This window comes from Lissotriton helveticus, chromosome 3_1 (genome assembly GCF_964261635.1).
Source record: "Lissotriton helveticus chromosome 3_1, aLisHel1.1, whole genome shotgun sequence".
Taxonomy (NCBI): Eukaryota; Metazoa; Chordata; class Amphibia; order Caudata; family Salamandridae; genus Lissotriton; species Lissotriton helveticus.
The window spans coordinates 1,023,884,675-1,023,899,742 of record NC_136061.1 but is presented as its reverse complement, the minus strand read 5'-3'; the positions used below and the strand labels follow the sequence as shown (position 1 = coordinate 1,023,899,742).

The 15,068-nt window shown below is 45.1% G+C and overlaps 1 protein-coding gene across 3 annotated transcripts in view; it reads right to left on the bottom strand.

The window, feature by feature from the left end:
• SP3 (Sp3 transcription factor) overlaps window positions 1-15,068 on the bottom strand; it is a 189,040-nt gene that overhangs the window by 59,046 nt on the left and 114,926 nt on the right. For all 3 annotated transcript variants that reach the window (XM_078681548.1, XM_078681547.1, XM_078681549.1), the window contains one exon: window positions 2,286-2,481. In XM_078681548.1, coding sequence (XP_078537674.1) covers window positions 2,286-2,481 — 196 coding nt within the window. The remainder of the gene's footprint in view (window positions 1-2,285; window positions 2,482-15,068) is intronic.

Genomic DNA, 15,068 nt, shown 5'->3' with positions numbered 1-15,068 from the left:
CTGCGACAATAGGTCTCCGCAGGATACCCTTCATTTAGTTTTACTCTGCCCGTATTACGCCCTCCCCAGGAAATTGTTTTTGAAGGACCTGTTAGGGAAAGTTAGATTTAGGCAGGCACGGGTAGCATTGTTGTTTTTAAAATTGTCAACCGATGTGTTTACTCTCTATTGTGTGGTAAACTTTTTAAGAGCCACTTTAAAGCTATGAATAACAAGGGAGGATTGAGTATATCAGTGAGTTTTATTTCCCGTTAACACACAGTAAGTTAAGGAATCATGCTAATGATATTTTACTTAAGCTTATTTTACTCACATTCCTGTGAAACATTTTTTTAATGAATTATTTATATGCTTTTATGGTTTGTGTATCAAATCGAATAAAGTTTTTTATAATAATAATAAAATCAGTTAGCACAGAGTACACCGCAACGTCTTCGGTCAATAGTCCCAGCACACCTGGCTCCTGTGCAAAATCTACAGAATCAAGAGTGAATCAATATATATATCTGCCTGAGCCTTAGTTATGCAAAGTGCCAGAATCAAAATACAGGTTGTACAGCAAAACCCTCCGTTGATTGAAAATTACTTTAAGCAAATCTCACTGAATGGGACTAATTCATAAGGACAACGGCTGAGGTGTGGCGAGGGGGGACTGCATGCATGGAGCAATCAGAGAGGTAGACCAGAGTGGCCCATATCTAGATGGAGAGTTAAATGGCCACCCAGTATCATATCCGATTGATACAAATACTACCCCATCCACAGTTCGTCTGATGGAGGTTCTAAAACTACCCCTCTGGGGAAAACAAATCCATGTTGTTGGTATTAGTAATAGACAAATTACGAATCCGGTCTCAGCTAATGACCCTTTAAAAATTGGCCCACTTGAGAACGACCATGATTCATATTGTGATAGTCCTGTAAAGTTACTTGACAGGAACCTACTTTTCTAAATGAATTGCTTGATTTATTATAAGCCCGATGGTATCGGAATTGAAATCCAAGATGAAGACTTTACCTTTCAAATTTAAATCAGAAGAGTCCAAAGTACATTTATTCCCAGTTCTTACAATAGAGGATTTGCCACCCAAATAAAGACAAAGTAAAAGAGGAGGAATGGGATTTTACAAGTAAAGAGATAGGACTAATCAAAAGTTTAGCGCCAGAGAAAATTACAGTGAAACCAAATGCAATTTATCTGTTTGGGTCATCAAACTGAAAAAGGGGCAAGAAAAGTGCCAAAAGAAAGTGTTTCTGCAATGCTAAATACCAGTCTTCTGAGTACCCAAAGGGAAGTGAGTATGTTCCTGGGAACGGCTAGATACTGTAGACAGGGAATTTCAACTGTTTCCCTCATTGCAAAACTTTTACTGAAGCTTATCCACATCGATGTTCCTGATCTGGTGCCATTTGATGAGGAATGCTTCAGTGCCTTCCTTGACCTCCGAGAAAAACTATGCAGTGAATCCACTCCGCTCTAAAAATGTCAATTTACATAAGGGATTGTCACCTATTTTGTTACAAGAGAGAAGGGTGTGCTTTGTCAGTTCTTGTTTAAGAGTATGGTGAAGTCAAGAGACCTATGGATTCTTTCTCTGCCAAGTGAGACCAAATTGCTAATGCACTTCTGGAATGTTTAAAATTGGTTGCAACAGTTTCCCTTGCAAACAAACTGAGTGAGGTTACTGTAATGATGTATTCATGTATTGTGTTAGACCCTTATTCAGTTGAGATTTTTCTGACTATTATACAAACTCAAAAGCTGACTTACATCATCTTACTAAATAAAAGCAAAGAATTGTATTGGCTTACAATGTACCCAAAAGAGAGATGCACTAATGATATTTGGGTGGTAGCCCTGAAAAAGTACCTTTTTCCTGATTCCATGTTGTTTTCTATGAGTAGGTAGGTTTATCGACAGTACCAACTAGGTTTTGAGCAGACACATTTGTAAAACGTTTGTATGAAAGCCATTTTCTGAATACTCCTGATGCTGACAATTTAAACTGGCAACAATACAAAACACTAGACAAAAAACAGAGCAAAACAATTAGCATAGACAAATTCTAGGCCTATGTAAAAGAAGACAACCAGACTGAGTGCCCTTCTTAACTGGTATGATGCAGCCAAGGAGTGAAAACCTGCAAAACTATATTTCTAAAGAGATACTGGTAACTGGACCTATAACTGGTTGTTGGAACTTTTAAATGTTTTTCTTTCAAGTCAACTTCAAATTGCACTGAAAATTACAAGAACATTTCATGTTGTAAAAGCTTATTTCTTACCTTCCACCGCCATCTTTGCAGTTAGGACAGGTGCACGCTACTCGTCGCAACCTTTTCCCTTCTAGATGCGATTGGTCCCCTTCTTCTTCTACTACCTGCACCCTTAAATGGGTCAGGTCATTGGTATTCAGAGTAGAGTCTCCACTAAGCTGCTGCCATTCCTCAGGATCTGGCTGTTCCTCTTTAATTCTTATACCTAAAGACAATACAAAAATAATGGTATCTGGCATCTACAAGGCAAAGAAACCCACTCTTAAAACAGAGGTGAGAGACATAAAAAAATGCAATTAGAGGGAAGGTAAAATAAAGAGATAGGAAATAAGGCACTTGACTAGGATTTGTAAACTGCTGAAGTAACCTGCAAGTATAAAAGGGAGAGGACTCAGTTCTTGGGCATCTAGTTTGTCAATGTAAAGTCTAAATGATGGAAATAATAATGCACAGCAGTAAAACCTGTCACACAATGTACTTCTTTAAATAAAGGAATATTATATTCCAAATAAACAAAAATAGTAGTGTATGAAGATACATTTGTTTATTTTAACCCAACTTGATCATGCAGCCAATGTACATTACCAGCCAAAACAATGCAATTCTATAATACATGCATAAGTGGTCCACACAACAGTTGAGATACAGAGCGAAAAACCAAGCTACAATATTCTCATAGTTATGCACATCGACAGGCAGAGTTTGTCTTGGTATGTTGCGTGGAACTTGGTACCTAGCATTTACTGCTATTGTGGTGGCCTCCGGCCTACATGCCTTTCTCTGCATCTGCCATTGCGCCGGGCAGATATGCCCTTAGGGGCTCCCATATTTCTATAGGTCGGATGTCCACACTAGTAGGTCGCAGGGGTAGTAGGTTGCTGTATTTTTCAGAATGCATGTGGCAAAGCCCGTGATCTACTCGGCTGTTGTGGGAATTTTGCCTCTGCCCCAGTGTATGGCTACTCTCTGTTTGCCCATCAATAGGGCTAGTCCTACAAATTTCCACTCGCTCTTTGGGACTTTTTTTTTTTAACATAGTGTAATAGTGTTGTCAGTGGGTCTGCCATCTGTGTCAGGCCAATAATGGTGTCAAGAATCTGCAATAGCCTCCTCCAGTAGTTACTAACCGGTGCGCAGTGTCAGGCTAGCTGTTGAAAATCTGCTTGGAGGACATGGCATCATAAGCATAGTGCGTTATCATGACCACTAAATTTGTTCTGCGAGACAGGTGTGTAGTACTTTAAGTATATGAATTAATAGTGAGTCACTCCGTGCCTCCCCTTCATGGAGATTTTAGTACGTTTCAAACAATAAATCCAGTGTTCATCTATTATTTCAGTTCCCACCTCACAGGCCCACTACTGTTCTCTAGTCCGGTTGGACGGGATTGATAGATCTGCAATAGCTGCATTATACATTAGGGTGATCAATTTCTTGGTCCTGCAGCCACTAGTGTTAGACCCCATGTTTTCATCTCTGTGGGGGACCCAGGGAATACCGCCTGCCTCTCTCAGTCTGTGATAGATTAACTCATCTAAGGCGGATCTCTTGCCCATATTTAAGTAGTCTGCCGGAGTGATAAAATAGTTTTTGATCTATAAATACACCAGAACTTGAATGACCTAATCCGCTAGTTGTTTGACAGAGTGGTTCAAACGCAATCTCGAATTTGGGATTTCTAGCTAAAGGTTTGTGTGGGAAGTATATGGCGTCAATTTCGCATATCTTGGCTAGTCTATGCCAAGCTCATACTGTGCAATTTACAGTGTGAATTTCATTTTTGGGTCGTACTGGGTCTCTCAGTATCACTGTGCAGAGGTCACTGGGGCTAGAGTGTGTTTTTTCCAGTACTCTATGCGGGATTGGACAGAAATGAAGTAACCAGTGTGAGGCAAATTGTGCTTGAGATATCAGGCAATATACCTCAAAATTTGATTCCGCAAACCTCTCCCATCCACCACTCTTCACCCCCCTCTGTATGGTCTCTGTATCATATCTCAAGCGTGGCTGTTCACCAGCCCATGCAAACTTTATCATCAGTGATTTAAGATTATAAAAAAAAAAATAACCTTGCTGACTGGTATGGGAATGTATATGTATTTGACGTAGGATAACCATTTTCATTATATCAATTCTGCCTGCCATGGGGAGAGATAATTTCATCAAATACCATCCAGTTTGTCCACCGTTCTGCCATAGTTCTCTTTTACTACAACCAAGTATAAATGGAATTGCACACCAGGGTACTGAATTGAAATAGCTGTGTCAATATCGGTTTGTTAGTGTTATCCGTCAATAGCATCAGGTTGGATATAGAATAGGTAATAGTCAAACCTGACCACTGACCAACTGCTTTGATTTTATATTATTATGGGTTGCAAGTTTACCTCAATATTCTTTTAATAGTAACAAAAAAACCTATCAGTGTATAGGGATATCAGCAGTCGTCACGTGCCAAACTGCATGCCCTGGTGTCGATGGGATTGTTGTAGTTTGCATGCTAGGGGAGTTGTTACCAATGCAAAAAAATAGCAATAATGGGCATCCATGCTGCGTACCAAGCTATATTTCTATAGGGTTTGAGGTTAGCCTTAAGACGTATTCACGTTGTAGGGTGTGTGTATAGGAGACCCATCTATCGCAACATTGCCCTTCACAGGTTCATTCTATTGAGTGTCGTCATTATGAATGGCAACTCAATCGAGTCAAACGCCATGGCTGAGTCTAAGAAGATCACGACAGTGTTGCTTTCAGGTTTCCAACTGATGGGCAGCAATGAAGAGGGTTCTCAGACTGTCTGTTGTGGAGTGACCTACTGTAAACCCAAACTGTGCTGGTAGGATAAATCCATGAAGTAATGGTAATAATCTGGCAGCTAATATTTTGGGCAATATTTTATGGTCTATATTTAAAAGTGATAGTAGTCTGTATGACCCCCAACACTCCAGCTTAGGTTTTCCCAGTTTCAGTAGTTTAATCACTATTGCCTCTTGTACAGTAAGTTGGATCTCACCTTTCATGATGGCCTCCCCAGTCACTTCTACCAAATGTGGTGCTAGGAGGTTGGAGTATTCTTAATAAAACTCACTGGTCAGTCTGTAAATCCTGGGCGCCTTGCCAGATTTCAAGTCGGCAATGACTTTTTTGATATTGTGCTCAGTGATTAGGGAGCATATCTTTCTTTTGGTCGACTGGACCCAGGACAATGAGACTGCGTCCAGATGCAGATTGATATCATCTTGCTTCTTCCTATATTGGGAGTAGTATGGTATTCAGCGAAGGTCACGAAAATATCTGGGGTACAGTGAACTGTATCCCAGTCTCCAACTTCCACAGAGACAATGTGGTCTTCGGCCCACCTGGGCTTAAGGCAGTTGGCCAACGTATGCCTGTGGCGCTCTCCGCCTAGATACACCCTTGCAACAGCATATTTCCTCAAGTAGTGGACTTCCCTTTCAGCTTTCATATGTATGCGCTGAATGTTTGTCAGAGTGTGTGGAGGGCAGAGTGTCTAGGTCTGTGTTATAACATCTCCTTTCTAGTTCCTGGCGTTCATGTACTACTGTAGCCAATCTACCCCAGATAGACTTCAGAATGCATTCTAATTATCGCTTTGAATGCCCCATGGCAATAAGGATCCTGTCCAGTCCTTATTAAACAGAAAGTAGTGTGCTCCTCTCTAAAAGCGCTGGCACGTAGTATGGATGCAAATAAGTTACTTACCTCTAACTGTTGTTCACCAGTATTGGAATCTTTCATACATTCACATGCTTGAATCAACCCTGCAGTTGAAATGGGAGTCCCACAGTACATTAAAATAGCTAAGTGGACCAGAAAGGCCACAGGCCCTTTCATTTTGTAACGTAGCACAGTCTTTTTTTAAAGTGACCAAAGTTAGGTTTCAATTAATCAGGTTGCCCTGTCCTCTAGAACACCCCTGTAACCTTGCAAATTGTAACCTTGCAACATATGCTAATTTGAATCACAAATGATCGTTGATAGGACAACAAACTTTGAACTTCCAGGGTCATAGTCAGGTTAATGATTGCTGATAACAAGATAAATCCTTTGAACACAACAGAACTGGGACAGCAAGCAATGTCTCAGTTATGTCTTGCTTTTTCACATTCACAATCAATGGGAGAAAAATACCATGCTGAAGAAAATAGGCTGTGTACAGTCCAAGGTTGTACCAATTTAATTTTGTAAACAACTGAGTTTAATTGAACCTCATCTTTGGAAGCAACATCCTAATAGTGATAGTGAGTTTCCCAAGCAGCTGCCAGACAAATGCAGCCTTCGTCCTTGTGAAGGATATTCTGCAGCAGGAAAGAATTGTGGGAACAATAAGATATGAACCTAAAGGAATTTAAGTGACTATACCTTTAGACCTCTAAGTAAGTCAGATCTTTCTTGTGCAATCATTAAATAGTACTACTACTATGGATATCTACAACAGGTGCTCCAAAAATACGTGCCTCAATTAACTGGTCACTTAGGAATTTGCAATGCAGACACTTGCAAAGCGGAGCAAAAAATACAAAGGTGATGCACAATATTAGGTCATTCTTTACTAGCAATAAACAAGTTACCTTTAGTAACGTTCTTTCTGGTGGATACTCAAACTGCGGATTGCTCACCTTTAGAATATCACATGGGACATACTGGATCCAGAAATCTTTTCGGTATAGTCCTTGTGAGCCAGTCAGTGGAGTCGCGTAGCTACATATCGACTCCATTCCGCCCTGCACATCATAGATGGGAGTCGCAACAAAGCAGCTCCTAGGCATGCTGATGTCAGTTTTTTTTCGCGATAGTGCTGGAACGCTGAGCCTAATAATTAAGGAACTTTGCCAGTGTGCAAATCTCTCATTTGTGGCATTTTTATACGGCAAATAGGTAATTCCACAGAACTAGGAGGTGGGAGGGCGGTGAGGAACCTGCAGTCCGATAGATTATCCACCAGAAAGAGTGCTGCGGATGCTAAGTAACTAGTTCTTCTGAGTGTTAGATAACAGTATATTCCTCACCTTTAACACCTTCGTTGCGGGGGTAATTCCCCCACGGTGCAGGGGGGTGGGGGTGCAGCGCCGCAGTGCTCGTGACAAACCCAGCTCGTCATCAGTCACAGTGGAGCTGTGCTCATGACGAGCTGGTCTTGTCACAACCCTGTCTACGGATTCATTCGCCAGCACAGGCGGAGAATCAATCGCGCGTGGGCGGCGCGCAGCAGTTAGGACAGCTCCACTGTGACTCATGACGAGCTGGGCTCGTCATGAGCACTGAAGTTTAAACTGATAACAAAACAGTAGCAGCGGAAGGTTTGTGGATCGACTCAGACCAAAAAGTCCTGTAGGATCGAACGCCCAAAATATTTTTTTAAGTGAGCTTGGCCGACAAGGGAGTAGCAACGTGTGAATTGATGCCCATGTGGTGAAATGACGAATATACAGGACAGGGGTTCTGGTTATCAGCACACTGGTAGCAGCCTTCGCACTGGTGTAATGAGCCCTCAGTTTACCTTGAGGCTGCTTCTTGGGCAGTATGAAGAAGATCTTGATGCACAGGACAATCCATCAGGACAAAGCCCTTTCCTGCACTGCCTTTATTTGCCCCAAGCATGCCCACAAAGAGCTGATCATCCACCCAGTAATCTTTGGCAAAAAATCAATGTAAAAGCTTAGTGCCCCACTGGAGTCCAAACAATGAAGTCTCTGTTACTTCTTCGAGGGGTGAGGTGGAGCAAGGAACCCTGGAAATAGGAAGGATTGCTCAAACGAACAAGTTACTTACCTTCGGTAACGCTTTTTCTGGTGGATACAGTATCTGCCTGTGGATTCCTCACCTTATGAATATCCCCTGCGCCAGCATTCCGCGGAAATGTTTCCTAGCTCTCCGCGCCGAGGAGGTAGTCACAGCGTCGCGGCTCTGCATTACGTCACCGGAGCCATAAGAAGACCACGTCGGCGTGATGACGTCAGTTCCACCCATTTTTTCTGTGCCACCGAGGCAAAACGGGCGGACCGACCATAGAGACAATTCGTACATGGTATACAGAATTCACACAAATACACACAGTGTATAATGAAATAAGAATGCTTACATTTCAAATAAGACAACAGTAAACCATTAGAGGTAGTAAAGTCTTGAGTACACAAAAATACATCAAATAACCAATACATCAGCTCTTAAGGTATAAAAAGGGTGGACAACGGGGAGGTGGGTGGGTCAAAGCGGAATCCACAGGCAGATACTGTATCAACCAAAAAAAGCGTTACCGAAGGCAAGTAACTTGTTCTTCTGATGGATACATCTGCCTGTGGATTCCTCACCTTATGAATAGAATCCCACAGCAGTCCAACTCCCGGAGGAGGGAGTCCACCCTTCTATACCAAAAAGTCTTGTAAAACAGAGCGTGCAAAATGGCCGTCCCTCCTCACCTCAGAATCTAGGCAGTAAAGCTTCGCGAAAGTGTGGAGGGAGGCCCAAGCTGCGGCTTTACAGATGTCGAAAACATGAACACCCCTGGACAAAGCAGAAGTAGACGATTTGGCCCTGGTGGAATGAGCTCGGATGCCTACAGGAGGCTCCTTACCACCCAGGGAGTAGCATATCTTGATGCACAAGATGATCCATCTCGATAAAGTGTGCTTGTGCACTGCCTTGCCCTTTATACGACCAGCATATCCAACAAAGAGCTGATCATCTTGACGGAAGTCCTTCGTTCTGTCCAAATGGAAGCTAATCGCCCTCTTTGGTTCCAAAAGATGAAGCCTCTCCTCCTCCTTGGAAGGGTAAGGGGGAGGATAAAAAGTAGGGAGGGTAATGGACTGACCCAGATGGAAGGGAGTTACCACCTTAAGCAGAATAGCAGCCCTGGTCCTGAGTACCATCCTTTCAGCATGTATGGTCAGAAAAGGAGGCTTTGAACTCAAAGCCTGAAGCTCACTTACCCTCCTAGCCGAGGTGATAGCCACTAGAAAGACCGTTTTGAAAGTCAGTAGTCTCAAAGGACAACTATGCATAGGTTCAAACGTGGAACCCTTTAAAAAAGTTATCAGATTCAAATCCCACTGGGGCATAATGAAAGGAGTGGGTGGAAACAATGTAGTGAGCCTCTTAATGAACCTTAAGACTATTCGAGACTTAAAATGAGAAGGCTAATCGGGCAAACAAAGAAAAGCCGACAAAGCAGACAAATCCCCTTTAACAGTGGCCACAGCACAACCCTGCTGAGCCAACTAGAGTGAAAAACAGAGAACATCAGAAAGATGTGCTTTCAGAGGATCAATAGATTTCTCTCCACACCATCTAACAAATTTCAACCACCTGTAGGAGTAGATAGATTTGGTGGAGTGTCGCCTGGCCGATAAAATAACATCCACCACGTCAGGTGGGAGAGAAAAAGAATTCAGGTTGTCCTGTTCAATCTCCAGGCATGAAGTTGCAGGCCCTGGAGGTGGGGGTGTAGAACCTGCCCCGCCATCTGAGAGAGGAGGTCTGTCCTGAGAGGGAGATGGAGCGGAGGGTGCAACGAGAGGTGAAGAAGGTCTGTGTACCACACCCTTCTTGGCCGGGTCCATCAATATAACTTGGGCCCGGTCTTGGTGAATCTTCCTCAGAACCTGAGAAATCAAGGTTATGGGAGGAAACGCGTAAAGGAGTTGCGAGCTCCAACTCAACTGAAACGCGTTCCCAGACGCTCCCTGCCTCGAAAACTGGAGACTGCATAATGACAGGCAGTGCGTGTTCGAGTGGCCAACAGGTCCACCCGAGGAGTTCCCCACGTCTGGAAGATGTGTCGAACTACCTCCGGATGAAGCCTCCACTCGTGGTTGGCAGAGAACTGTCGACTGAGACTGTCCGCATGCACATTCAGCACCCCGGCCAGATGATTTGCCATCAAGCAAATCTGATGGTCCTGAGCCCAGGATCAGAGACGCAACGCCACTCTGCAAAGACGGTACGACCCTACTCCTCCCTGCTTGCTGACATACCACATTGCAGCAGTGTTGTCCTTCAGGACTTGAACCGACTGACAGCAAAGGGAAGGGAGAAAGGCCTGGAGCGCCAAACGAATCACCCGCAATTCTAGAAGGTTGATGTGAAGCAACCTTTCCTCTGGAAACCAAAGACCCTTGATCTCTAGATTCCCCCAGATGAGCACCCCACCCTAGGGTAGAGGCATCCGTTATCACTGGGCCACTGATGGAGGAAGATGGAAGGGATTTCCTTGGGACAGATTGCCCTCCACGCTCCGCAAAGACAGATCCGCTGCAGCTACTCTGGAGATCCTTACAGACTCCCTGAGATCTCCGTTGTGCTGATACCACTGCCTGCGGAGACACCACTGGAGCGCCCTCATGTGCCAGCGTGCATGGCTGACCAACAGGATGCAGGAAGCGAACAGACCGAGCAGGCGAAGGACCTTCAGAACTGGAAAAACCGCTCCATTGTAAAACAGAGGAATAATTTCCTGAATATCGAGGATCCTTTGCGGCGGCAGGAAAGCTCGACACAGTGGTATCCAGTACTGCCTCTTTGAACAGGTTGCGCTGAGAGGGCACCAGGTGAGACTTGGGTGCATTTATCGAAAAACCCAATTTGTACAACAGCTGGGTTGTAACCTGCAGATGACTCACCATCTCTGGTGACTCTGCTTTCAGTAGCCAGTCGTCCAGGTAGGGGAAAACAGGGATCCCCGACCTCCTGAGATGGGCAGCCACCACTGCCATCACCTTGGTGAAGGCTCGAGGTGCAGTAGTAAGACCAAACGGAAGACCCGCAAACTGGTAGTGTTGCGACCCAACCATAAAGCGGAGATACTTCCTGTGTGACTCCAGGATTGGGATATGGAAATACGCATCCTGCAAGTCGATGGACACTATCCAGTCCTCTTGTTGCAGCGCCTTTAGAACCTGCGCTAGAGTGAGCATCTTGAACCTCTCCTGCTTGAGAAACAGATTCAAGATTCTGAGGTCCAGGATAAGACGTAACCTGCCATCCTTCTTGGGGATCAGGAAATACCGGGAGTAGCAACCCTGACCCCTTTCCTGCTCCAGAACCACCCCTATCGCACCTTTCTGTAATAAAGTAAGAACCTCCTTCTGAAGAAGCAAATGATCCTCTGTGCAAAACCTCTGACAAGGAGGGTAAGGAGGAGGGAATTCCCTGAAGGGAAGGGTTTACCCATTTTCCACAAGATCTAAAACCCAAAAGGTCCGAAGTGATTAATTTCCAATCTTGTAGAAAATAGGTAAGCCGGCCTCCCACGGGACCCACATGATCCAGGATGGCGGATCTAGGGCTGCTTTCCTGCATTACCAGGAGGGGTTGGGGAGGAAGAGGAAGAGGGATGACGTCCGGCTCCACAAAGGTGACCTCTGCCTTTACCCCTGTAGCTTTTATACAAGGGGTTTTGCTGCTGTTGCTGCTCCTGAGGCTGCCTGAACCCAAGATAGGAAGACTTCCCAAGCAACGGTATCTTTTATATCCATAGCCTCTTGATTGAGTCTGCAGACCCAAAGACCTTGCCGTTGCCTTACTGGCCTTACATTTATGCAGGGCAGAATCCGCCTTTTAACCAAAAAGCTTGGAACCATCAAATGGCAAATCAACAAGAACAGCCTGCATGTCAGGTGAGAACCCCGAAGATTTCAACCATGCATGCCTCCTTGTCGCAATAGACGAGCCCATGACTCTGGCAACAGGTTCCGCTGTATCCAAACCAGACTGGATAACCTGTCGAGCAGCTGCTTGAGCATCCACCAACACCTCACTCAGGTTTCACTTAGCCTCCTCAGATAACTTAGGGAGAAGCTGTTTCGCAGAGTCCATCAAAGCATGAATGTACCAATCCAAGAGACAAGTGGCATTGGTGGACTTTAAAGCCATACTAGCTGAAGAAAATACCTTTTTCGCAGTCTGATCCAACATCTTAGAGTTCCCTGTCTGCCGGAGCCTGTAAAAACGCTCCTGACAACTGCTTCGAGCATGAAGCTTGCACAACCAGACTTTCAGGAGGGGGATGAGAGGAAAGAAACACCAGATCTCCAGGAGCAGGTCTATACCTTCTTGAAACTTACCTTAAGACTGCAGAAGCAAAAAGAGGATTGCGTAGCCACTATTATTAGATCCACCAGGCTCCTGCGGGGCATCGACTGGGGAGACGGTTGGGAGGACAGAGTGTCGCTATATGCCGACGATATGTTAATATACCTAACAGACCTGGAGGTGGGCATTCCTGTGCTACTAGCGCTGTGTGAGAGACAGGGAATAACCTCAGGTTATAAAATTAACTGGTCGAAATCGGTGGTCTACATGCTGCATGGAGCGCCACCTAACCTTGGAGAGGGCTGCCCACTAATATTTGAGACTGCATCCTTTCGATATTTGGGGATCCAGATCAGGAGAAACCACGCGACATTTCAGGATCTGAATCTCAGACCACTGCTCGAACGATTGAAGACAGATGTGAAACACTGGAAGACCCTCCCACTAACGCTGCTGGGCAGAGCGGCGCTATTTAAGATGTTGGCACTGCCCCGTTTTCTGTATGTCTTGGAAAACACGCCGGCGATGGTCCCATCGTCGTTCTTCAGACAGGTATCAGGTCAACTGTCGGGCCTACTATGGGGGAACCGGCCAGCTAGGGTTGCACAGGCGAAAATGGTTAGGGACTGGTATAGTGGGGGAGTGGCTCTCCCCAACTTGGAATTATACTATTGGGCGGCTCACCTCAAGGTGATCAACCAATGGATACATGCACCACAGGATGATCCGGCGTTTTTAGCGGACAGAAGACAGCTAGGTACTAACACCCTTCTGGCCCCACTCTACAACAAAGGAATGGTGACAACACTGATTGGCCCGACTAGACATACAGCGTCGCTGTGGCATAAAGCGCAGATACGGCTGAAATGGGAGGGAGTGATAACACAGCTCACGCCTTTGTGGGATTCCAAAGTCCTGGGTAATCTAAGACATAGTAAAGGGTTCACCCAATGGGATACCATTGGAATATCCACTGTAGGTGATATGTGGACGAAAGATGGGGTGGTTCCATTTGAGACCCTGAGGGAGCAGTATGATATGGGCATTACTGAAACATACCGCTACATACAGATTAGGCATGCGTTACTGAATGCAATTACACCGGGAACTAGGGTCCCAGAATCTGCTCCACTAGAGGACCGCCTACTCACAGACTATATGGAAGCCAGCACCACTTCTCTCACCTACCGCAAATTGATAAACAATCTACCTGACCCACTGCAGAAACTGAAAGAGAAATGGGAGGATGAATTGGGGGAGATGGATGAGACAAACTGGAATGCAGCAATGGCGTCACCTAAAGAAGCCGGTATCTCAGCGAGATTTCGGCTTGTGCAATTTAAAATATTACACCGGGTATATTACACGCGCACCACCCTACATAAAATACAGAGGGCAGATCAACCTTATTGCTTGAGAAACTGTGGGGAAGAGGGCACACGGTTTCATACGCTGTGGTCCTGTCCCAGCATGGTGGACTACTGGCGGCGTGTAACACGCACTATGGCCCAAACTCTACAAACGTCCATCACGCCTGACCCTAGAGTATGTTTATTGAATGTGTGGGGCCCAACCAACCTGAAGTCGCAAGAACGGCAGTGGGTGGTTATTGGTATGATGTTGGCAAAGCGAGATATAGCGCAAAAATGGGGGGCATCGGAAACACCAACCTTAGCGCAGTGGTGCAGGAACATGGATATGCTCATGGTGGCAGAAAGGGCAGTGTATCAGCAGAGAGCTAACCCACGTAAATGGAACAGAATATGGTCACCTTGGAACGCATATAGAGGAGATCTGTGTGAGCCACTGCCCGAAGAGGAGGAGTTAGATAGTTCAGGGGAGGAAGATGACATAGATGTGAGTAGCTAAAGGGGGCAGGGAAGTGCAGGATACGGATTGCTCCGGGACTCCCGTGCTCTCCCAGCATGAACAATTGCTATACGAACTATGGCGTACAGAACTTTAATCGCTATACTACCATGACTGACTGTATTAATATGTATATTGCTTAGTGCTAGGATTCCAATCTATAACCGTAAAAGTTGAAAGTTGCATTCAAATTAAAACGGTTGCTTTAGTGGTTGGGTGTGGCTGAATGTTGACGCTACCCTGACGAATGATTGCTCATGCTAATCTATATGTCTTGTTGCAACAATAAAAACAATTTAAAAAAAAAAAAAAGAGAGGATTGCGCCACACATCAAGTATAGGCTCCGTAAGAGCATCATGGCAAGAGTGGCTCAACCACAGAAGAAGGAGAATGAAGCACTTCAGTAAGAAGATTAGGCTTATACTCCACCACACGAAGCTGCAAGTCCAGAAGTTCAGCAGCCTTCCTAATAACTGTGTTATATGGAGCAACATCCTTAGAGGGAGAAGCTTTCTGAGAAACAAAGTCCCACTCTGGAAAAGTGTCAAGCCCACTTGCTTCACACAAGTCTTCAAAAACATCCTCTGTGTCATACACCCCTCCTTTCTCCCTCTCTTCATCCCGGTGCTGCTCCTCTTCTAATAACATCTGCGCCTCTCTCCTCAAATGTATCTTTGGCTGCGACGGCACCACACGCGGCCTCGACGGCTCCGGATGCGGCGTCGAAGGTGGATCCATTATCGGCGCCGTTCGAATCAGAGTAGCTTCACAGGATGGAGCTGGAGACTGCAGATACGGTGTCCACATCCTCAGAGCCAGAAAAGACCAGGAAGACATCGCTGGCATGAACGGCATAAAGAGGGCCTGAG